Source organism: Delphinus delphis, chromosome 4 (genome assembly GCF_949987515.2).
Source record: "Delphinus delphis chromosome 4, mDelDel1.2, whole genome shotgun sequence".
Lineage (NCBI taxonomy): Eukaryota > Metazoa > Chordata > Mammalia > Artiodactyla > Delphinidae > Delphinus > Delphinus delphis.
The window spans coordinates 80,186,950-80,212,757 of NC_082686.1; the positions used below are offsets into that span (position 1 = coordinate 80,186,950).

Genomic DNA, 25,808 nt, shown 5'->3' on the forward strand with positions numbered 1-25,808 from the left:
GTAATAAAGGGCTGGATGATCCAGGCAGATTGTGTACCTCTCTATGCTTCAGTTTTCTTATTTGTAAAATGAGTATAATAGTATGATCCTCACAGGTTTGTGGGAGTAATTGAGATGATGTTTGCACCTAGCCATGTGCCTAACACAGAAAAGGTTCTCAGTAAAATCTACTTTTTACACCCAGATGTCTCTCTCCCTATTCAGGACTGGTGGTCATTGTTGTGAAGAAAGGAATTTTCTTCTTATTCAGCTTGGCTTATATCTGATGCTGCTTTTCTCCACAAACTCCAGGTCTAGCCACCTTTACAGGCCCAGATCTCCCTACAGCCATGGGATGCGGGGCTTTCTGTCTGTAGTGGGTCCTCCCCGGGCTGTATCAGGCCTCTGAATGCTCTGAGTTGGTAAACAGCACAAGCCTTGCTTTTAAGTGACGAAGAACAACTAACCAACTGCAGGACTGACTGCTCCCCTCACATACCGGGCCAGCCGCTCTGTTCACAGGAAAGCCTGTAGTTGTTTGCAGACAGACAAGCTTTGGGATTTGGTTCTATTTTCTTGCCTAGTGTAGATGTTAGAATTGCCCTCTTAGTTGATCATCCTGTTTAATTGGTGTCCTTTGCCAGTGTCCTGAACACGAGCAGAAAACTATAGCCATCTGGCAAGGGAGACAGAGAGATCAGACTTTGTCCCCCTCCACCCTTTACACACACACACACACACACACACACACACACACACACACACATATACACACACACATCCACACACATATATCCACACACATACACACACACACACACACACATGGTGATACAAATACCTATTTGAGCTGCTCAGTTATTCTCTCTCAGGAGCTGGAAGCAGCCGTATGGGATGAAGGAGGGACCTGGAGAAGCAGATCTTTTAAGGAAGAAGACAGATTCTGTTCTGTCAGGTTCCTCTGAGTGTGTGTACGAGCAAGTCAGAGAGGAGAGAGAGAGGAAAAGGCAGAGGGAGAGAGGGGGAGAGGGGATCTGTTGCAGGCAGGGGAAGGCGTGACCTGAATGGAGAATGCCAGCCAATTCCAGAGACACACAGGGACCTCAGAACAAAGATAAGGCATCGCTGACACCACACCGGGGACGAGCTCGCAGACAAGTCAGGCCGGGGGGACCAGGCAGCCAGGAGCACCCAAGGCAGGAAAATGAGGTGAGTGCCAGGGCAGGAGTGGGCACAGGGGGTCCTTCCAGGGACCAGGTGCCAAGTAGCCCTGGAAGGTCTGACCTTGTCTCTGGGCTGACTCACCTGCGAGTCCTGTGGCTGGTTCAGGGGCTTTTCATCACTCCCTGGGGCTCTGAGAAGGGAGACAGGCTGGGGCCTTCCCTGGGACTGCGGAGACATGCAACTTGAAACGGGAGGCTGTGTGCAAATGCCCCTGACGCCGCTGGAACTCAGATTTCTCCCTCTGCCAGCGTAGGGTGCTGTCTGCTGGCCAATGTGACTTTTCTTCTGTTGCCCACAAGGCTGAGTTTTTGTTTTCCTCCTTTGTAAAGAGCATTGCTTTATCTCTTCCAACACTTTGTGAGTTAGATATGTGTTTGTGTGTTTATTTGTTCTGACCGGAAAAGAAACCAGATTCCCGTAGCTCAGCTATGTGGCTTCTTAAACCTTCAGAAGTTTGCTAGTTTAAAACCTCAATTTAGAAAACTAAAAACCTGTCCCCGTTTTACATTCCACTATAAATTTCTGCATTTCTTACTGAAATCAGAGGCCGCCAGTGGCGTGAATCAGGCTATGAATTGCACCAAATGGCTCTTAAAGGAATATTACAAATTGAAATTAAAAAAAAAAAAAAAGAGTCTTTGGAGTTCTGAAACTAAGACTTTAAATTCTAATTGTTTCCAAGCTCTTCAATATTCCCCATTCCTCAGCCTAGACTTAGAGTTACTTGATGCTTGTTACCAGACATTCCTTGTAAGTTTTTCTCTCCAAGTGTCAAAATCCGACCACCATAATTACTTTTACTACTTATAATTGTTAATACTGTTAAAAATACAAAAAAGAAAAAAAAAACACTCTGCAGATGTGTTGCCTCTAAACATCTTTTCCCGTTAATTTTCTTCTCAATTGGAAAAGGGTTTCTATTTGTTTCTCTTCTGCAAAGTCACCTAGCAACTTTTCAGGGTCTGGGGCCAATGAGGGGCTTCAGGCTATGTTAACGCTTTGAACTCAGATTACCTGTGGTTTAGAGAGATAATCAGGTCTTTAAGGTTAATCCAATCATTCTCTTCTTTCTAAATCCATTGTAATGTTAAATCTGCTATCTAACTTCATTTTCCTTTCTCCTAAAAGAGAGGAGATTTATGCCCATCTACATGGAATGACAATTTGATTGATCTGTCCACTATTCAAATCTCACCCTACCACCCAGTGCCCCAGCCATAACAAACTACAAGGCCGACGATCAGTTCTGTATCTTGGTGTTTGCTGATCCCTTAAGCCAGAATAGCTCTCTCTCTTATTTCTCCTATTTCTAGAGGACCCGATTGTTCAAGCTGGCTCATACATCACCTCCTCTTCCCTGCCCAGTATCCCCAGAGTCAGCATCTTCTCCTTTGTGATATCTCTGTCCTTGGGAGCTACCTTTCTTAATACCTCTTTGTTGAAATGTCCACCTCCTCTTCCAAGACTGAGTGTTCCTTAAGGAATAGGATCTATGGCATGTTCATCTTTGTATGCCTAGTACCTAGCATAATGTCTGTTTCCTATTAGGCATGCAATAAATATTAGCTGAATTGAATTCAGTTGTTCAATAGCAAAACTACTACTGGAAAAGTGCTCCACTAGAAGTCTATAAAAGGTCTTCCCTCACATAGACACAACAGTTCAGAGTTTGCAAAGCCCTTTCATAGGCACTGTCTCATCTGGTCTTCAGATTTTGGATGAGGTAGGATTTATGGAGAAGTGAGGATAAAAGAGTTTAGCAACTTGCCCAGAGCCACACTGATGATCTTGAAAAAGCCCAGACCCAAATTTGGATCTTTAGGCTCCAAGTTCAGGATGTTTTTCTACTGTATTTTGCCAGACTGTCAACCAAGTATATTATTCTACACCAGCGGCTCTCAATCCTAGCTGCACATTAGAAGCATCTGTGGTGCTTTAAAAAACGTCAGGGCTTCCCTGGTGGTGCAGTGGTTGAGAGTCCGCCTGCCGATGCAGGGGACACGGGTTCGTGCCCCGGTCCGGGAAGATCCCACATGCCGCAGAGCAGCTAAGCCTGCGTGTCCGGAGCCTGTGCTCCGCAACGGGAGAGGCCACAACAGTGAGAGGCCCGTGTACCGCAAAAAAAAAAAAAAAAAAAAAATGTCAATGACCAGGCCTCACTCCAGACCAATTAAACTAAAATCTGCGGGGGAGGAGCTTTGGTATTATTTTTTTTTTTTAATTTTCACATAAAGCTACGGGTTTTTAAATTATTTTTCACAGGATTAATTGCTTTGGCCAGATGCCTGGGCATGATATGGGCATGGACCCAGCATCCTCTGTGAGCTTTTGTTATTCCCTTCTTCTGTTGAAGCTAATTCGCCGTATGGTATTGGGCATGACATGTCACCTCTTGGGGTATCCTTTTCGTCATCTGTCAAGTACGGGTGTTGTCAAAGGGATCTATATAGTCCATTTCAACTCTTCTACCCCAAAACAGTCTTGGTGTAGTGTAGGTTGAAGTGAGGAGTGAATGGAAAGGATAGAAAGTGCTACTCATTCCACAACCATGGATATATGCCGGCATTTTTTAAGGCATTCCTGAGAGCTTGCTCCTACAGTAGAGCTTAGGAAATCCTGGCATTATATATTACTTTTGACATTTCAAGCAAATGTAATTAAACTTTTTGATTAGTTGGAGAATAGATAGCAGGTGTCAGAATTTGTACAGCCGGTGCCTGGTGGATAAGAAGCCAAAAACATTCAGAGTGTGATGGGAAATGAAAGCTGCCACTTACATTCTTTAATTTGCAGCCCTGAAAGCAAGCAAGCAAGCATATGCTCAGGCTTATTATGTGAAAAGAGAGATTTGTTTCATATGTTTAAAACTGTTTTGAGATGCAAACAAAATAGAACAGAAAGCTTCACAGGCCTTCCTCCCACGATGACCAGTTGCCTACTACACATGGTCCTGGGCCTCTGAGGATAGATGGGGCCGTTAGCCTGGGCCAGCCCTTGACAGAAGCAGCATTAGGAAGCTCAGAGTCTCCTCCATGTGGTCTGGAAAAAGCAGATATGGAGAAAGTTGACCTTTCAGCCTTACATAATCTGGGTGTCGCTATTGCAGGGAGGTCCAGTTGGGGGATCCAAAGCTCATTCCTAACCCCTGCTTTTCGGGAAGCAGCATGATGGAGTAATCATAACTAATGTTTGCCTAGGGCTGGACAGTTAACAAAGTACTTATTTTCCAATCGTCCTTTATTCTGATAGCAGCCCCGGGGGATGTCATTATTGTCACCAATTAAAGAATGAAGAAACTGAGAGGGAGACCTTACGTGACTTCCCCAAGATGGGTCAGATAAATAAAGTCAAAGTCTGGACTTGAATCCAGCTATTCCAACCTAAGACCAGTGCTCTCCCCTCCCCAAGCGGAACTGAACCAGAACTCCTAGCCCGGGTACCATCAGTATATTTCCTCACTTGAAAGTGGGGCTGCCTGAGCCCTGCAAGCCAGGGTTTCTAGACTCAAGCTTTCCTACTAGTTCACGAGAGAGCTTGGACCTGTGCCTCCCCTTCTCTCTCCTCCACAGATTGGTTTATAAAAATATTGACCCTGGCAATTGGATTAAAACATTTTGTTTCCTTAGTTGCATCTCACATGTTGCTATTGCAGGGGCCTTGGAAAAAATTTAAATAACTATTTTTTTTTAATTGAAAAAATAGCACAAGGCCCTTCTAGACACATCTGAACATTTTATATACATAAAAGTAAAATTAAAAACACTCATATTACCACTTCAGAGATAACTACTGTTAATATCCTACTGACACCCTTGTAGGCCATTTTGCACTTACATATTTACCTTTTATGTAAATATTATATGACAGCTAGATAATCTCATTGTAGTTATCTCATTGTGTTTGCACACTCAAAAATTCATATGTGTGCATATATAAACATATGTGCATCTGTTTACCGAGCAGCGTGGGGCAGCTTGGGGAGAAACAACTTCCTGATTAGCCAAGTTGTATCTTAATCTTAAGACGCTGGTATAATTTCCCAGAAGTTACTTTTTAGGCTATATAAGACTCTGGCCCCACTTTCATGCTTTCGTTCATTCATTCGTTCATTCATTCATCATCTCTTATATACCAGGCTTTATATTAGGTCTTTCACATACATCATCTCCAATGTTCATGTGAGCTCTGTAAATTAGAGATTATAATCTTCATTTTACATTTGAGGAAACCTGAGCTCAGAGACTAATTACCCAAGGTTTCACAGCCAGTAAGTAAGAGAACTGGGATTTGAACCCAAATACACCTAACTTCAGGGACTGTGCCTAAAGCAGTGCTCCAATTGGAAGCATGTACAGGGAGCTGGAATCTGGAGTGAAGGATACTCTGTGGTATCTTGGGAAGCTTTGAGCTGGATGGTGGAGGATAAATAAGACAACCAGGTGAGGAATGAGCAGGGCATGTGCAGTGGGACCAAGGCCTGGATGGGCATGGCATGCTCCCAGAATGATCTGCCTCGGCATGGCTGCTATGAGATGAAGTTGGACAGGTAAATCAGCACTAGATCAAAAAGGGCTTATCAGCCATCCCGGTAGCAGATGCTTTGCCCTGCAGGCACAGTGGAGCAGTGTGGACACATCTGTGTTTTAGAAAATCAAATTTGGCGGAAGATTGCTGAATGGTATGAAGTGGTAGCCAGGGAGATCAGTTAGGATGAAATAGCAACAGTCCAGATAAGAACATTTAAATTAATTGGCTGGAGAGAAGCAGAGGGGTTCCCAAGCCATAGGAAGCAGAACATATAGTATTTAAGGGAGAAGTCGATGAGCCAGGATTGGGATGTTTGAGTTCAAGGTCCTTGAGTCTCACAGGGGGAGCAATCTAGTAGATGCCTTGGTTGTCCTGTGTACTGACCATTAGGTTTTTTGTTTGTTTGGTTTTGTTTTTGTTTTTTTGCGGTACGCGGGCCTCTCACTGCTGTGGCCTCTCCCGTTGCGGAGCACAGGCTCCGGATGTGCAGGCTCAGCGGCCATGGCTCACGGGCCTAGCCGCTCCGCGGCATGTGGGATCTTCCCGGACCGGGGCACGAACCCGTGTCCCCTGCATCGGCAGGCGGACTCTCAACCACTGCGCCACCAGGGAAGCCCGACCATTAGGTTTTTGACAAGCCTTGGACATTCTGCCTCATTATTGCATCAGCCACTTTGGGTGTATTCTGCAAGTTTTGTTGAATTTCCCGTGCCCCTTATGCAACTCTTTTCACAGTCCATCATCTCTCATTCCTGCAGCTGGAAATAAACTGTATGTTCTTGATCCTTTTATAAAAACACTTGCCAAAAGGAAAAACCTTGTTTTGCTCATTCCTTCTTAATTCAAAATTTTGCATTTCTTGATTGATTTTGTTAAATTTGTTTTAGGTACTACAGATCCCATCATTGAGTATAAGTCTTATCTCAGTATTACCATGTTACTGTTACTTACTTTTTAGAAAATTGAATCAAGAGTTTATGATTCTTAAATGAAGCTAAGCTAAAGAAATGATACCAGCTTTTACCTAACTATGAAATTTGTATTTTCAACCAAAAAATGATATGCCTCAGAGTCCCAAATATGGTATTTTCTGGGAAAGTTTAATACTATTATCAAATCTTTAAAAAGAGCACAACTGGAAGCAACCTTTAAAATCAAGTTACCGCCCTCCAGTATTATAGGCTGGGTAAGCAAGACCCATAAGGACGAAGTAATTACAGCAGGTCAGTGGCTGGGAACTTGTTCTCCTGGCTGTTGATTTAGCTAAATGGCAAGGACCAGTGTCTGTGAATGTAAGTGAATCCATTCATGTCTTTCAGGTGGCTCCTTCTCTCTCATGCTCTGTGCTTCTCCTTGTTGAAGGCTTTGGCCCACATAGTGGAGCTTAACAATATGTTTGGCCAGATTCAGTCGCCTGGCTATCCAGACTCTTATCCAAGTGATTCAGAGGTGACGTGGAATATCACTGTCCCCGAGGGATTTCGGATCAAGCTTTACTTCATGCACTTCAACTTGGAATCCTCTTACCTTTGTGAATACGACTATGTGAAGGTGAGACCCCTAATGTTCCCTAACTGGGCCAGGTTCTCTACGGGAGAATCTGCTGGGAGTTAGAGGAGCTTAGATGAATTAGATGCTGTGTTTACCACCCAGGCTGGCAGGCCAGTGAGGGAGACATTACAATGTTATAACATTATGAAGGAGGGTTGGGGCTGGCATGCTAGGTGCAGGCTGAGTAGGAAGACCTAGAAAAGACCTTGAGGGAAACTGAAACTGGCAAAGTGTGACTCAGCCAAACACAGCCTTACCTTTTCCTTTCTGATCTCAAAGTCTTTAACGTCTCCACTAACCTCTGCTCCAATGTCACCTTTAATTCAACAAGCAGAAAAGGGCAGATACCCCAGAGTCAGCATTAATCAGAGTAAGCTAGCATTATATCCAAAGCTGAGGCATTAGAAAGCGTTGCCCTGTTCCCTAGGTAATGATCAAGTGTTTGGGAAGTGTAGCGTATGCTGCAGCGGAGAGTAGGAGGTGAAGTTGGAAGGTTGGATTGGGATGAGATTCTGAAGGGCCTTGAATATGATGCTAAAGAGTTTGGATTTTATCAACAAAGAGTATGGGCAACAGTGGGGGGTCACTACACAGATGGATGTCAAAGACAAATGGAAGAGGAGCAGAAAATGATTACAACATCAAAACAACATTTCCCAGAATTTAAGGAGAGCCCACAAACAATGCCATGGGTGGGGAGCTGTTCTCTTTTAAAAGTGGAGCTAAGAAAGGTTAAAGTACTTCTGAGAGATGACACTTATTAAGGTTGTATCTGGTTCAAAAAGATGTGAAGACCTAAGAACCTACTTTATAAACTCTCTCTGGTTTCCTGGAAGAAGTTCTCATCAAACCACCCTAGAGTAGGCTTTCTATATTTTTGGTATTAGTATAGTCTCATTTTTCCACAGCCTGTAATTCAGCAAGAGTTAACCTTGTATTTACCAGAATGTTTGATCAACAGCAAAGAAGTGAGTTGACAAGGTGATTTACACTTAAAATCTCATTCAACCTTTAAAACAATCCTATGAGACAGGTACTACTGTCCCATTTACAGACAAAGAAACAACCCCAAGAAGGTGAAGCAACTCACCCAACGTTGTACAGCTAGTAAGTGATGGATCAGGGTTCCAAACCCATGTCTTGTGACTTTCAATACCATGTTCTTTTGGCTCCACCAAACTGCTCACAAGCTGTACTACACTGAGCCCTAGGATACTGCAGGGGCTGAAAAGAGCAGTGGGATGGGGTGGGGCAGAGGCCTGGTAAGTGGGGCTGTGAACCCCTACCCTGATTAACTCATTTTAAATGGTGGGTGTTGCTAATTATATATGTTGGATATGCATCAAGTATCCCATTTAAAGCACATTTTCTGTGACTGAAAACGTTCTAAAATTGGTGCTCCGTGACAGTTTTTCAATTTTAACACTGTTGACATTTTGAGCCAGACAATTACTTGCTGAAGAAAGCTGTTTTGCGAATGGTAGGGTCTTTAGCAGCATTCCTGGCTTCTACTCACTAGATGCCAATAGCACTCCCACTCCAGTTGTGACAACCAAAAATGTCTCCAGCAGTTATCAATACCCCCAGGGGAGCAAAATCTCTCCATTTGAGAACCATTGCTCTCTCTGTGTGATGCTGCCCATCTTTGAATGCCCTGTGCTAGAAACTGTGAGAATTTAAGGACACAAAAATCTAGTCCCTTAAAAAGAGAGATGAGCCTAGAAAAATAGCAATTGCACAAGATGAAAAAGAGTAATGACAATAAAAGATTGACAAAAAGAATGAGAAAAGGTCAAACTGGCTGCTCTAAGAGATGATGTGGCTTGGTAATCTAGATTGACAGACAGTTTCTATAAATTCATTGAAAATGGAGTCAACTTCTCAGACTCGCAAGGATCAAGCAGAGAGTATTCACCAAGATCCGAAGTGTTTATCATCCTAAATTGAAATTTCTAACAAACAGGTTAGTTATGTCTTCTAGGACATAATCTAGCCTCTGGCAGAACCAAACTCCAGGATCCCAGATGCATTATGGGTAGGGGACATTAGGTTAGCAGAATCCCCCAGCCCATTCCCCTAGCTGATGCTCACCGTACAACCATGGTATTCTCAAATATTTAGGTTGGAGAGTGAACTTAGCAGAAGGAAAATGACCAAACAGTGACTTAATAGAAGAGTAAATTCCATAGATTTAGACAAGGCTAGATGTGAACTTCCTAACTGCTTTTTTCTCTACTTTCAACTATGTCAATCATCTAGAAATTTTGCCAGCGGAAACACTTGCCTTTATTAGTAGCTGAGGCCTCAAGACCACAGAAATTAGAATTTTTTTCTTTAGCTGTGACAATGACTTATTTTCATTATTCCTCCCTGCCTCCACCCTAAGAATTCACTCTCAATTCATATTCAATCATTTCTCACAAGTTTTCCTCTTATTTATATGGATGCCAGGTTTGACCTTGTTAGGACTCCTTTATCGAGATGATAAACACACAATAGAGGATTTAACTCATTCCTTTGCCCCCCAATAAATTGAGTCTCCTGGCAAGGCAGATTAAAGGGTTGACATCAGCTACACTTTGTAGCGGAAAAAAATGGTACTTTTCAAGGGCAACAATAGACTGTGAAGACCTCTTCCGACACTGAATTAAGGACACTGAAATTTCTACCCAAAGTTTGGCCTTTCTGGTTGGAGAATATTTTGGAAATTGATTGATGGTTTCTATCTAGGGTGGTGAGATACCTTCCTGAAAGCCCAAGGAGATGGGACTAGGCCCTCTGGAAGGGCAGCATCATCCTGGTTTCTTGACTGGGATTCAGGAAATGCCTGTTCTAGTCCCAGATCTGCCACTAACTCCCAAATGATCTGGAGTAGAAAAGGCAATCTTTTAGCACTCTCTCTGCTCCAAAATTAGACTTATGACCTCTGAGCATAGCAAAGAAACAGTCTGTGTGAGGCAACACAGAGACTGAGCTGCCTACCTGAAGTGCCCAACAGTCCTTGCTTCTCTGATTCCAATACATTTTTCCAGTTCCTTTAGAAGAAGAGATTAGCATATTGGACAGAGAGGTATTACTTTGCTTGGGCTTGCACAGCCCACTTCCTTCCAGAATGCCATCCCAGCACTAGCATTGGCCTCCCTGCAGAGGTTCTAGTAGCCATGGGGCCTGAGCAGGCCTTCCTTCACAGGACGCTGCACCCTGGTCAGCTGATGACTAGTGCTCATGTGGAGACAGGCCCTGTGTCCTTGCCCACATGTGCCCGGCAGAGTTCCCCTCCTGGACTCAAGAACTCATAGGATGTCAGGCCACAGGGGCCCTCTGGAGACCCACCTAGTCCCATGTCATTGTTGTTATTGTTGTTTTTCAAATATTTTCTCCCTAGTGGACATTTTCTTCTTAAAAATCTTCTAGTAGTCCTGATATAGGAAACAGAAGTGAGGCTGCTAGGGTTGAAGGTGGCTCAGAAGCTCACTCTGCTCACTCAACCTTCTTGGTCCCCCTGAAGGTCACACCTTGCAGGAATTACAGCTTGAATACTCCTTAAGTTCCCAATTCAGGGACAAGACTAGTACTCTCACCTGTGAACCCTAAAACCCAGAAGCCTTCAACATATAGTCGAAACCCGTTGTCTTTTCCTAATTGTGTTCTCTCCCTAACCTTCCACCCCCAGAATATGTGGCTTTCCTGGCTATGAATGAGAAGGAGGCTCTTCCCTTTTCATCTGAATGAAGCATGAGCATGCCAGCCATGCCACCCTTGGATAAGTCAGTACCCCGCTACAAAATTCTGTCTTTTCATCTGTTCCATGAGGAGTAGAATGAGATGATCCCTAAGGTCCCTTAAATTCCAGAATTTTAATCTTCATTCTCCTTGCCAGAGCTTTCCAGATGACCCCCCAAACCCTCATTATCCTAGTTAGGATAATGCCAGAGGACGGTAATAATATGTCACAGCGGCCACTTCTTGAAGTTCCGTGGCCATAAGCACTCCAGTAAGAGACTATAGTCTGCTGGAGTTGCCTTAGTGACATGTCATTTGAAGAAAACTTGTAAATATATCATGCCAGTGCTGTCCTTTTCCAAGGAACTTGGAATATCACTCATTTCCGTCTGATGGGATAATATCCCCTGTTTTGAGGCTCTTTCATTCTGTGACTGAATTCCCCTGGCAGGCCTGGGAGTGGGTTTAAAGGACCGTCCAGTTCACAGGAATCCTTTCAGCCCAGCCCCAGTCCACAGACTGCCCTTCCCACCCTGGCCCATCAGGGTGATGATGACGGAATTGCTGACACTGCACATCAGCAGCTTGAAGAAGGGCAGGACCCCAAGGCTGTGGTCTGGATGCTCTCATTTTATGAAAATTCCTCTCCAGCCTGACTTCCCGCAGTCTTTGGTCTTCAAGGCACATGCACATCTGCACGACAGGATTTGCTTCCTTGGAATGTGGCTGCAATGTGTGGATTCCTACAGTGCACAGATGAGACAGATGAATCACAGCTGGTTAATGCTGTAGGCGAGGGGCAGAGCACAGACACTGGCCAGGAAACTGGAGGCCTAGATTCTTGTGGCCATTCTCTACTAACTAAGTAACCCTGGGCAAGTGATTGCTTTTAGAGTGGACTCTTTCCTCCTGTCTCAGATACAGGGAGTTGAACCAGATGTTCTCTAAGGTCCACCTAGCCCTGATATTCTATGTATCTAAGACCTCAGGAATCATGATTCAACTTCATGATCATCATGCTGAAGCCCTGGAAAGGGCAATTCATTGGCCAAGGTCACACGGGGACCAGAATTTATATCTCAAAACTCTCAGTCTTTTCTTTTCTTCTTTTAAAAATATTAAGTGACAGTGGAGTCCCCCACCTTATGGATGCCTAGGTTTTTAAGTGTAATGTAAGGCAAATACTGTCTATAGTCAAACTTACTCTCTTAAATATAGTAGAGCACTGTCTTTTAGAATGTCCAGAAGAGACTTTTTTCCCCAGAAATGCAACAAATTATATAATTCCTTTAGTTGAGCATCAGATGAAGTAGTTTGACTTGTGCTGAGAAGTGAGCCCTGGAGCTATAGTTACTGAAAAAGGTACTCAGAAACCAGAACCACCAAGGGAGCAGCAGATTCACACATCTTATTGTCAAGTCCACTTCATGGTATCTGTTCATTGGAAAAGGAGATAATAAAAGCCTGCATTTGGCTTTTTCCTCTTTCTCTCTTTCCCCTTCTTTTATTGAGTGCATATAGCTCAGCTGGCATCTGTTAAATGCTCATATGACATAACATCACTTTTCTCCTCTTATATTCTTGATACATTAAACATTTCTTCCATTGTCTCCACTTTAGCCCTTTAGTTCCAGTTCTTATTCCTCTTGCCTAGTTTATTGCAATACCATCCTAAATGTCTACCAGCTGTGGGTCTCTCCCCAACCGGTCCACCCTCTACATGTGTCCAGAGAGATCTTCTTAAACATTGCTTTGACTGTGCAACTCTCAAAACCTTTCGATTGTTCTCCGCTGTCTATGGAATGAAGTCTAAGAATTTTATTGAAAATCTACCATAAGTTGGACACTGCACCAAAGACAGGCCCCATGAAGATGAGTAAGACAGTACCTGCCCTCCAAGAACTCATGATTTCATAGTGTGTCATAAGACGAGTACATAATTAATAAGCTAAAACTGGGCAGAGTAACACAAGAGTATGGGGCAGTATATAAGTTGTAGAGTGATCATTTCTGGGTGTTCAAGAAAAGCTTTGGAAATAATTAATGTCTGAGATAAGTCTTGAAGGGTAAAGAGGAATTTAACAGTGTAATTCCCTAAACTTCTTGATCTCCCTAAGCATTGGTTTTGTGATTGGTACCAAAAAAAAAAAAAAAGACTCAATGATACAGTACCTTCCTTGCAGTTTATGCAAGAGTTTAAATGAAATGATGGCTATGAGTGAAATCAGTACTGCAAAAGGCAAACATGTTCAGTGGTTTGGAGTTCAGCCTCTAGAGTCACTCAGACCTAGAGTCAGATCCTGCCTCCACTATTTATTGTAAAATAGGGATAACAGTAATGCCTATCTCGTGGGCTTATTGTGAATGTCAAGTGAGGTAAATGCTGTATTGACATATGCCCAACACCTATGTAATTAGTTCAGTAAGCATTATTAGAGTGGTAATGATGGCAAGGGTGTGAGCACTAAAGTGCTTGCTGGTATCACCAGATGCTCAATGAGTGTCCGTTTTCTCATCTGCTCTGACTTTACCACTAACTGGCTGCCTATGACCTTGCACATATCACTCAGTTTTTCAGGCAATTTGTGGAAAAGTACTCTGAAAGGACTAATCAAATGCAAGAGGCTGTTTATTTCTCCTGTGTATTCATTTGTCGTGACACAAGTTTGTGGCACTTTCTGATGTATTGCCTCCTTTGATTCTCATGGACTAGGGAGAGCCGGGATTACTACATCTAATTCACAGGAAAGGATACTGAGCATCAAGAGCTTAAGTGCATTTGTGGTCCAGGACTTTAGAGCAAAGCCAGGTTTCAATCCTTGTTCTTCTTACTCCTAAGTCATGATTGTGTTTCTCCATTTGGCCCTTCTCAGAACAAGTTTTATCCTGGTAGGGATTTCAGGATTTTTATATGCTTCCTGGCTATAAGAGAAATTTAGTAAAATCTTGTAAAACTGAAGGACCCTGAGGGTTCCTGTGTTGTCTAGATTTTGTTAAAGAACTTTCTCTTTTATTCTGACATTGAGAGAAAAAAAAATTCATAAAAATGGAGTCTGAACAGGCTTCCCTGGTGGCACAGTGGTTGAGAGTTCGCCTGCCGATGCAGGGGACACGGGTTTGTGCCCCGGTCCGGGAGGATCCCACATGCCGCGGAGCGGCTGGGCCCGTGAGCCGTGGCCGCTGAGCCTGCGCATCCGGAGCCTGTGCTCCGCAACGGGAGAGGCCGCAACAGTGAGAGGCCCGCGTACCGAAAAAATAAATAAATAAATAAAAATTGGAGTCTGAGCTATGAAGGTTGGGAAAGTGCTCAATTTATCTGTTTGTGGTACACATGTCTAATGGTGAACTCAAGGACATTGCACTAGACTGTCAGCCCCAGGGGTTCAGGGCCTATGTCTGTGTTTATTTCTAGTAGTGAGCACAGCCCTGGGGGCAGAACAGGAAAAAGCAAAAATCTCCTGGTGGTAAGCATAAAGGAAAGGGCTCTGGTCTAGAGATCAGCCACTGACTCCTGCTGAGACATTGGGCAAGTCACTTGTCTGCTCTGGGCCTCAGTTTCTCCATCTGCCCAATGAGGAAATTGGACTGGCTGGCCTCTCTAAGCCCTTCCAGCCCTGATGCTCCCTTCCCAGACCTCGTTGGGTCAGTCTTCATCCTGCTGTGTAATTGACAGATAAGTCCCTCCCATGGCCCTGCTCAAAGACTGACTCCTCTGAACCCGGACTCCTAATTTCTGTGCAGTGCTCTGTGTTTACTCTGAACGTGCCCTCGACCTTCAACTACTGCGGAAGCTCTGTTCATTCTCTGGGAGTAGACAGGAGGCCTTGCCCCTGAGGGAAAAGAGGAATGGGTAAATATTTCTCATGAATTTCAATTGTATTCCCTAGTGGAATTCTTCACTCCAGAGATACCAGGTTTCCAAATCCATTCTAGCTGATTCAGAAGAATCAGGAAGTGAAAATGAGCTTCAGAAAAAGCGTGACAAAAGCTTATTTTATGAAGGAAGTACAAACAGCACAGGCTCTGGGGTGATGGAAAACAGAAGGAAGGTTCCCAGCGCTGGGGCAGAGAATGTGGGCAAGTGTGGGTGAGTGTGAGGTGGGAGTGCTCTGGGGAATAGGTGCCCCGGTGTGCAAATCTGTGTGCTTATGTGTACACAGGCCACTCTCAGACACACCTTAGTAAAAAGCAGGGCTTGAATTTGCTTTGATGTGCTCATAGAAGAAAAAGTAGGGAAGGGGAGGTATTCATTTTTTCAACAAATATTCATTGAATGCCTACCATTTACTAGAGCTTGGGGTATAGTGGTAATCAAGACAGAAATGCCGGTCGGCTGGGTGCTTACATGACACTGGGGGGAACAGACAATAAACACTAAACACAATCCACAGGTTAATTATATAATGAGTAGTAAGGTGACAGGCAAAGAAGTGAAACAGAGCAGGGTAAAGAGGGTCCACGTGAGGTGGGGTGCATGTTACCACTGAAACATGTTGATCAAGGTGGTCCTTGTTGAAAGGGTGACATTTGAGCAAAGACTTGAAGAAGTTGAGAAAGTCAGCCATGTAGCTTTCTGGGGAAAAGCATCCCAACCAGAAAGAACAGCCAAGACCTTAGTGGGAACGTGCCTGGTGTGTTTGAAGCAGAGCAAGGTTGGCAGTGTGGCTGGAGCAGGAGGGACAGGGATGGGAGATGAAGGCAGAGGTACAGGTGGGAGCCCCATCACCAGGGGGCCTGGGAAATAGGGTCCCTGCCTAATGCGCACAGGCAATGGCAGACTTTACAAGCTGCTTTCCCACCCAAGTGTCATTTGACCTCCTGACTCTTAGAGGATAGAATTAAGGTCCACCGAGTATGTTTGTGAAAACTGAGGCTGAACCCAGTGGTGCACTCATCAATGATCAACAGCCTGGTCTGGACTGGGGGGTGGGTTGGGAGGGCAGAGAAGAGATACCTCAGTAGCTCTCTATTCACCACTCAGATATTCTAGACATTAGTAAACTCAAGTGCTGAGATAATAGTAAAATGATAGAATAGTTAGCAGATGATGAGTTTTTATATAATTTATTTCTTTTTAATATAATTTATTTAATTGTAAATTTATGAAACAGTTTTTCACGATGGCTGTGTTTAACAACAGCATCACAAAAATCCCTGAAAAGTTGACAACTGGCCCCTGTAAGTTGGTAAGAGCCAGCTCCAGGGCACCAGTGCCTGGGGAGGTTAAAGTGACACATGTGAGTGGCAGGGCGGTAACCAGAAGCCAGGTCTTTTGGTCCCTATTCTAGCTCTCTTGAAAATTTTCCAAGATTTGAGGATGTGCATTCGGGCTGGGGAGGGCAGGGTCCTGGGCAGTAGCGGAGGGACATACCGGCTTGCACATTCCTGGAAAGTGCCTGGAGACGCTGGCCCGTGGCGGGTCCCTTCTCTCCGCTCAGCACTTACTTAATCACTGCTTTCACCCCAGTGCTGACTGTGACCGACCTGGAGCCAGGCTGCTTCTGCAGGAGAAGAACACAACAAGGCTTTGTTTTTGCCTGTCCCCAGGCTATTTTCCTGTCCTGAACCTTCTGGGGCTCAGCTTCCCGGTCCCAGAGGGTATTTGCATGTGAATGGGCCTGGCTCTGAAGTCACAGAAGGGGTGAATGGGGAGTTTAAGCCATTCACGGGCCAATGAGAGTAAAGCCCTTCCTGGCCCCCCTTCCCAGCCATGATTCCCAGACGCTCCCACCCACGCCCCCCCAGCCCTGCCGCACTGAGATGCCAGGCGCCTCCAGTTTCCCACCTGCGGGATGCTTGCTTCCCAAGCTCGCGGCCACCCCTCCCCAACCAGCTCTTTCTTCTCCCCGTGCTCTGCTGCCTAGAGACCGTCTCCTTTTCTGCCCAGAGCCCTCCTAGCGACTGGGCAATCCTCCTGGTAGCAGAGGGATTCGGGGACTCCAACACCTGCCAGCTGGGTCTCAGGTCCTCACACTGTTAATGGCGTCTAGCATTTGCATGTACACGATACATAACCTTCCTAGGGGCTTACCCAGCTCTGTTAGTAGGTTTTCACTCCGACTAACAAATGTCTAAGAACACTTTGCTGGAACTATCAGTATATCTGGGCCCTGATGGTAGCTCTGCCATTATCTGGCCATGTGACTTTCAACCAGTTACTTCACTTCTCTGAGCCTCAGTTTCCCCATCTAAGAGAGGAAGATGATAGGTAGCCTTTAATGTCCTTTCTATCTCAGACCTTCTATGGTCTTGTAATTCCAGTTACTGAACAAGGCTGGAAGTCAGAACATCTGGATTTTTATCTCAGGTCAGCTGCTCCTAGGCTATGTGACCTTGGAAATTCATGTCACCTCTCTGGTCGGGGAATCACAATGTCTACCTGAAGTGCAATCATTACGAGACAGCCGTCAGAAACAAATAAAGAAGGTGAAAACACCTTGTCAACTGGAAATTCCACATGGGGGGGGTGGGAATTATTACTACCACTACTACTACAATTATTATTATTATTGTTATTATTATTATTATCATCATTATTATTTTATGGCCAAACGACTTGATCTAGGACTGAAGCAACAACCTGCAGCCCCTCACAAATGTGGCCAACTTGAGTCTTAACCCCACCAGCTGTGCTATTTTTACTTACATGGCTTTCAAGAGCTTCTGAAATGCAATACACACATACATACACACACACACACACACACACACACACACACACACGTCTCCTTTTTTTTTCTAGACCCAGGTTCTTGTCTGGCATCTGGTACCTTTACTTTGCTCCTTCTCATGATATTCAACTGCAGTTTGGGCACCTGGATAAAGTAGCAGTTTGAGCTGTTAACCCCTGGCCCAGTCCCTGGAGGGTGACAGACTTGCAGTGAAGGTGACCACAGGAGCACAGAGCACTCACTTGTGAGTCAGGGGTCCTGGGCCCAGGGCTGTCACTGAATCATTGGCCTAAATTCACACACCTAGAGAAATCCTTTGACACACAGGAAAGTAAAGGGATTCCTGGACTTGCTATTATTCTCTTGTGGATGGAAGCTTTCAGAGATCCCTTAAATTACTCTGGTCCTCTCTTATAAAATTAGGATAATATCTTTTCCATGTCACCCACCTCCCAGGACTGATAGGAGGCTTGTAGAGTTCAGAGAGCCAAAGGGACCTAAGATGCCACCTGCCAAATGAGGAGGCCAGGTTGCAAGGTCTCCCTGGGTTCCCTGCCTGCCCCATCAGCCTGGGATCTGGGGGGACTCATAAAAAGAGATGTCTGTGCTGATGACCCCAGTGAGATTAGGAATGAAAGAGTGGAACCAGGAAACAAGAGAATATCTAGGGACGGTTTCAGTCTCTTAATTCTTCTTTGAATATGTGAAATTACCCATGCCCCACTTAGCTGGGAGTCCAGAAAGGTGTCACCTCAGTTGGCTGAATCTCAGGGGTCCTGTTTTTCTCACTGATTTACTGAGTGCTGACTATATTTCAGGTAACTTTCTGAATATTTTACATATATTAACTCATGTCATATTCACAAAGTCCTATGATTTATAAATACTATTATTTTCACTATTTTACAAATGAGAAAAGCCTATATACAGAGTGTATTCAATTCCTAGGGCTGCCATAACAGATTGCCATTAACCTGGTGGTTTATAACAGCAGCTTCTTCTGTCACAGTTCTGGAGGCCAGAAGTCTGAAATCAAGGTGTTGGTGGGGCCGTGCTTCCTCTGAAGACTCTAGGGAAGGATCCTTCCTTGCCTCTTCTAGCTGCCTGGTGGTTGTTTGCCAGTCCTTAGCATTCCTGTCTACGGCCGCATATCTCCAATCTCTGCCTCTGTCTTCACACTTCTCTCTGTGTATGTCTCTGTGTCCAAGTTTCCCATTTCTTATAAGGACACCAGTCATTGGGTTAGGGTCCACCCTAATCCAGTATGATGTCATCTTAACATAATTTCATAAGCAAAGAACTATTTCCATATAAAATCAAGTCCAAGAGTTAGGACTTGAACATATCTTTTAGGGAATACAATGTAACCTAAAACATAGAGAATTTAAATAATTTTCCTAACATATACTAATTGGTGAAGACTCATGTGCAACTTATATAAAGATGAGGTCCCACATGATCCAGTCTCAGTAAGGGGTTACATCCAAAAAAAACAGAAAACTTACACAATTGAAAGCAATTCACAATTTGACTCACTCTCTTGAGAACCAAAAAAGAGCAGAGATGTTCTTATCACAAACATTCTTAAATGTTCAATCCTCCATGCCCCCTCTCTCCCTCTCCTCTTCTTTCCCCTAAAGTCTTCAGGAATTTCACACCAAGGATCTCTTCTATCTCCCCTCATACCTCCACTTACACCCCATCCTCTGGGTCCCTCTTGGACTTGACAATCACAAAAACTGTTCCCTGACATAAGACCCTCCCTGCAATATGTGAATTTTAGTTGTTCCGAGTTTCTTGATCGTTTTCTCAGAATTTTATTTTTCACCGTATTGTTTGTGTGGAATTAAAGCAAAAATTTTCACCTCTTTTTCAGCTTTGTTGGGACCCAAGGGCTAGAAAAAAATGAGAGAAGGAAGTGAAATAGTGATGAGGGGGTCTCCATACATGACCATGAGGAAGGGAATACTCAGGTGGTTATAAGAGATGGAGAGACTGGAAACCAGCCCTGAACTTCCAGGCTGGTTCAGCTGCCCCACCTGTGTGCTCCCTTTGTTGGTTGACCTGAACCAACTGATTTTATGCCATTGGGTAGAAGCTAGAGGGAAGTAGCTGTGGGCCCAAATTTCTTTTTAAAATACTTTTAAAATAGAAAAACAGGAAAAAGAAAAATTACCTATCATTTCACTAGCCATTGTTGTTTGCTCTAATTCCTTCCACTTTTTATTTTCAATGTATACTTTCAACATAGTTATAATTACATTGAATATACAATTTGTCCTGCTTTTTCACTTAGTATAACCTACTAAGAATGTTTCCAGATCACTGAAAATTCTCCATTAATGCAATAATTAATAGCTGCTTAACTAAGCTAATGCTAATGCAACAGTTCCCCTAGAATTGGGTATTTACATTGTTTCCAGTTTTCTATTATTATATATAACTGCTAGAAACATCATTGTTCATAAGTTTTTTCCACAATTGGAATATCTTCCCCTCAATTATATTCCCAGTTATGGGGCCAGGGAAGAACTTTCTAAGCCAAAGATAATCCAAAATGGCCTCATCTATCTTGGAAGGTCGTGAGTTTTTCATCTCTGCAACTGATCGTGAAAAGGTGGTGTGAATTTTTCAAGGGTGTGGTAGAAAAATAAGAGGTTAAATGAGGTAAATTTCAAGGCCCTAAGACGGCATGAGACTGTAATTCTCAAAATTTCAGTTCACAAAGGTCAGTGTCTCTCTTTATCCCAGATTACTTCCTTACTCCCTATAACATGTCTATTGCTGTGCAACAAACCACTCCAAAATTTAGTAGCCAAAACAATATCCATTTTATTTGCTCTTGATTCTGTGGTCAGAAGTTTAGGCTAGACTTGGCAGGATGGTCCTTTTGCTGGATTTGCCTGAGGTCATTTCTGTGGCTCCGGGCTGTATCAGTCAGAGTTCAGTCAGAAAAGCAGAGCCTCTGTGACTATTATGAGATAAAAGCTATTTATGGGCATTAGAACTCATGTAATTATAGGAGAGGCTAGGAAAGTAAAGATCCCAGCTTCTCCTAGACAGAGAGTTGGAGGACCACAGACAGTTCACTTATCCATTTTCGTGAAGCCCTGGCATGGGTGGAAATATTGGTATCTTCAGAGAAAGCTGAGAATTCAAGCCTATTGAAGAAGCCAAAGTTGGGTCATGAAGAGGGAGCTCATGGAGAGAAGTCTATGAGAAGCTGTTGGCTCTGAGCAGCCTACTACGCCTGTGGGGACACCTGCAAGCCTCTGGTGGGCCTGGGCCACTCTTAGTCGTCAGAGCCAGAAGCAGGAAAGAAGAGCTGTATGCAGAGAGGAGGAGAGTGAAGACAATTAGAACCTATTGGCACATCTACATCTGTCCATCTCTGTATCTGATCATAAAACAACCTCCAGAGAGTAAGGACTATTGCCTTCCAAACCCACACAAGTTCCTGTTTTGGCCAACAGTAACCTGGAACTAGAGAGAGAAGGAGATTCTGGGGAACATGGTTCCGAGGTTAACTAAATTGACAGCGGGACAATTCAGCACACTCCCTGAATGCCTAAATTAAATCTGAAAAGCTCTTCAAGGGCCCAGAGAAGATGTCAGTGGGGCTCCAGGATGAAGCTTGGGAACATGGACTAGCAAAGCTCTCGGGCATTTGGGCTTATAGGACGGCCTTTTTTTTTAAATTGAGGTATAGTTGATGTACAATATCATATAAGTTACAGGTGTACAACACAGTGATTCACAATCTTTAAAGGTTAAAATCCATTTATAGTTATTGTAAAATATCGGCTATATTCCCTGTGCTGTACATATATCCTTGTAGCTTATTTATTTATACATAATAGTTTGTACCTCTTAATCCCCTACTCCTTTGTTGCCCCCTCCCCCACTGGTAACCACTAGTTTGTTCTCTGTATCTGTGAGTCTGTTTCTTTTCTGTTATATTCACTAGTTCATATTATTATTTAGATTCCATATATAAGTGATATCATATAGTAGAGGACAGCATTTTTTGTTTGCCTCCTGTCTTAAAGGAGCATGAGCATTATTGACTAGAGAATCAGGATGCTGCATTGTGAACCTGAAGCCACCACTCACTAGATCATGACCTTGCTTGATTCATTTAAATCATCTGGGCTTCAAGTTTCTCATTTGGTGGCTGTCAGTGTATTTGTTAAGCTCTGGTGAGATAACCTTATGGACATGTGGAAAGCAGCCATAGCTGTCCTCCCACAGAAATTTGACCAAGTTTTCTGCTGCTCTGCCTTAGCTTTGCCTAGGAGGTTTGTGCTGTTTCTACTAAGGTAGAAAATTCATAGAAAACAGGCTCTGGCTTCTTTTCCTTAGATCTCTCTCCCCTGTTCCCTGTCCTCAATAGAACCCCTTTCCTACATCAACAGAACCCCTTTCCTAGGTGGTGGTGGGAAGGGAGGGGCAGTTGAGACTCCTAATGCCCCTGGGACTTCGCTATTCCCTCTGCCTGGATGTCCTCCCCTCTGCCCCCCAAACCCTCCACCTACTATTTCTATCTGCCTAAATTCTACTCACCTTTCAGTCCCCAGATCCAAGAACAGTCTCTTCTTCTTAAGTGTTCTCTGACTCCTCTCAGCTGGAGGCAATATTTTCCCATCTTATAAGCCCAGGGGCTTCCTAGCTTTCATTGCAATAACTACAGTCTGGTGATTCCCTAACACATACACATTTGAGTACTTATTCTCCTACTAAATTTTACATTCCCAGAGGCAGGGGACTTCCTTATTAAGCACGTGCAACAAATAAGTAATTTTTGACATCCTTCACATTATAATGCAGACAGAACTTGCTATATAAATATTTGCTGAGTTGAGTTGAAAGAAAGCAAATTGAGGACATGCATCCATGTGTTGGTGCCCTAAATCACAATAGTCTGAAAGGACATGGCTGCCCATAAGAAGTAGAAAAATGAAGAGTCTGTGATCCCCAGCCAGATGGTTCTCTAATATTACGAATTTTGTGTTTTCATTTGATAAGGTATTTCCCTCCATCATGTTAATACGATGACCCTAGAAATGGGGTAGTCTGAACAGAAGCCAGAGCTCAATCCTCCATCTGTACTCAGAAGTCAATGGTTTTTGTAGATTTTTACAATCATAGCAAGGGCTGAAGATATTAAGTAGGGCCAGTGACCCCCTCTATTTAGGTTATGGCCAGAGCTGTCACTGAGCCACATCCTCTCTGGGAGACAGTCCATGCACCCAAGATAAAGTTTCAAGAGGCCCTTGAGCCAGAAAAGTTGTTTGGCAGAGTGCCTGTGTCTTTTGCTTTGCACTCTCTGGGTTGGTGGGTTCCTTTCTCCAGGGTCAAAACAGTTCCAAAAACAAAACAAGTATCAGGGAATCATGATTATCTCTCTACTCTTGAACAAGTCACTGCCCCTCTCTGGACCTCAGTTTCCTCTAGAAGGATGGGGATCGAAACAGCTCTTAAGGGTCCCTCCTTCCACGCTCTGATATTCCAGGACTCTATTCGGAGCTGCAGGCTGAATTCCCAGGGCCCTGGGCCTTTTCTTCCCTGCTTCTAAAGGTATATCTGGCTCAGATTTCCCCATGGGTCTCAGCTGGGGCCTGCTTACCTGTCCTCTGGAATAGTGAGGCCCTGCAGGTGATGATCGTTTACCTGCCATCATAAACGGTCTTTAAGCCTGGAAGTTACAAGGAGGGAGGTTGTTTATCACGGACTTTCATTAGGTCTCTCCCTAATCCAAATTATCTCTGGCTGATTTCACTTGAAAGTGTCCATGCTACAGGTACTATGGAACCCCAGAGACCTTGGGAATACCGAATTAGGAAGGAGGCTGCTGTGCCTGGAAGTGTTAATGCTCAAGGCATGACTCTTCATTAGTAATTGATTCTGTATCACATGGGTATAGACCACAAACAAGTTCAAGTTCATCAAGTACTTCAGCAGGAAGCAATCTGTGTGCTGAAATTCCTGCTCACCATCCTCTAGTTGGTTTATTTAATGTATGGATATGATGACTTGTTAGAATACTAGTATGTCAGGACTGGAAGAGAGTGTAGAGCTCAGCAAGCTGAAACCCCTAGTTTACCAGGTGGATAACTACAGGAGTCAGCCACATAACAGTTTATGGTGGAGTCAGGAATACTCAGGACCTCTGAGTATGGTCCTCAGGAATACTCAGGACCTCTAAATGCCAGGTCCATACACTCCAAAGCAGAGGTCACCAAGATAGTGCATTCCAGCTCATGCAGTTACTCATAGAAGAAGCCTTCTCCCAGGCCTTCACTCTAAATCTATTTTGTCTTATTTTTATTAAGTTCTAATGATAGCAGCTTAACTGGTTTCTATTTTACAACATATTTCAGCTAATAAACTGATTTTAAAACAGTGAAAAAAACATTACATAAAGAAGACATAAGAATTGCAAAGGCATAATAGTCTGGGGACCTTCAAAGCAGGGCAAGCAACATTACATAACTCAATATCCCTAAGATAGTTGATGTTCATAACAATGTCCCTGGATCACCAAGAAGGATTAGCATGTTTTACCTGAGAAAGCAGGGATTTGAATAAAGCTCTTTAAAAAGCATTATACCCTGCTACCCCGGAAAAAATTTTTTTAGTCATAGCTAGGTAAAAACTTCAGCTACCTGGAAAACTCAGATCAGCAAAACAGCAAAACAGCTGTGATGTTCAAGGAAGTGACATTTCAGCTGTGTGCAGATAGGCACATTCTGTAGCAATAAGGCTGGTGTGAGTTGGGCTAGTATCTGCAGAGAAGAGGAAAAAATAGCAAAGCTATGATCTCATTTTCTGTTTACACTTCAGTTCCCAAAGTTAGTGATTAATTGTCCTTGTGTTTTGTTGCCAGGGCAAATTGTTTTTCTTTAAAACTCCCACTTATTTTAAATAAATAAATCATTAGTTTCAAAACAGAAGTGTCAAATGTTAAGATACTTCTGACATACTAAACTAATGAACAAAACAATGAATTCATTAGAAGCTACTAGAGATAGGCAGCCTTTGAGAACTTTCTTTAATGACTTTGAAAGGCAGCAGAAATCATTCTTGGTCAGAGATTTTTCTCATGCATCTTGGTTAAAATACCAATCTAGAGGTTGCAAACAGAAACACTACTTTAAAAGGATGGCGGTAGGTGTAAATGATAGAGTGGTAGGTAGGCCAAGTATTGGTAGTCAAATAAATATACCAACCAGCTACAACGCTGTGCTTCCCAAACCAAACACATAAATTCTGCTTTAGGCAATCAGTTTAGAATCTCTCCTTGGCTCTCTGAATTTACCCAGGGCCTCAGACTCTTGCAAAGTAGGAATTCTTTAGCAAATAGGCAATATTTGCATCTGAGTCTTAACACAAATGCACCTATTTCTGGGTGACTCCAGTAGTTTCTGTATTATTAAGACTACCTATTAAATACAGTTCTGATTACGTCTTCCCTTTACTCACAGAATTGAGTCACTTGTTATTATGTCATTCAAGGTCAACTGTAATCTAGTTTCAACTTATTCCTCCAAATATATCTCCTCCTACAATCCCCACAGACTCCCTGGCATCTCATTGTTCTCAGAATATGTCTTGCACTTTTAGTTCTTAATGACAAATATTTATTGGGTAACTGCTATGTTCTAGGTCCTGCACCATGCACTGAAGATACATCTATGAAGAAAAGAATCTGAAAAAGAATAGATGCATACATATGTATAACTGAATCACTTTGTTGTACACCTGAAAATAACACATTATTAAGCAACTATACTTCAATAAAAATAATGAAAAGCATATGCAATTTTTTTAAAACTTCCACTTCTGATACAGATATTGTATCATTTTATAAATAAAACTCAGATATATCAATAAGTAATTAATTAAGTAATCAAGTAATTAATTAATTAAAGTCTCACTCTCTTGCAGCATACATTCTAACGGGGATCCTTCACCTCCTTCTGAGTGCATCCTCAATGAGACACTCGTCACACTGTATGATAGCTCTGTCTCTGTTTTTCTCCCCCTGAACACTGCCTCCCCGTGACAGTTGTGTGTCTTACTCATCTCCCATCATCCCCACCCCACGCTTTGCTCTGTGGCAGGCACACACTG

The 25,808-nt window shown here is 43.4% G+C and overlaps 1 protein-coding gene across 4 annotated transcripts in view; it reads left to right on the plus strand.

The window, feature by feature from the left end:
• The first annotated feature begins 1,037 nt into the window (after nt 1-1,037).
• MASP1 (MBL associated serine protease 1) overlaps nt 1,038-25,808 on the plus strand; it is a 73,639-nt gene continuing 48,868 nt past the window's right edge. For 2 of the 4 annotated variants that reach the window (XM_060010963.1, XM_060010962.1), the window contains exons 1-2: nt 1,039-1,188; nt 7,050-7,281. In XM_060010963.1, the coding sequence (XP_059866946.1) occupies nt 1,184-1,188; nt 7,050-7,281 (237 nt within the window). In that variant the 5' untranslated portion in view covers nt 1,039-1,183. Of the gene's footprint in view, nt 1,189-7,049; nt 7,282-25,808 lie in introns of all 4 variants that reach the window. The other 2 variants (XM_060010961.1, XM_060010964.1) reach the window with 2 other exon arrangements.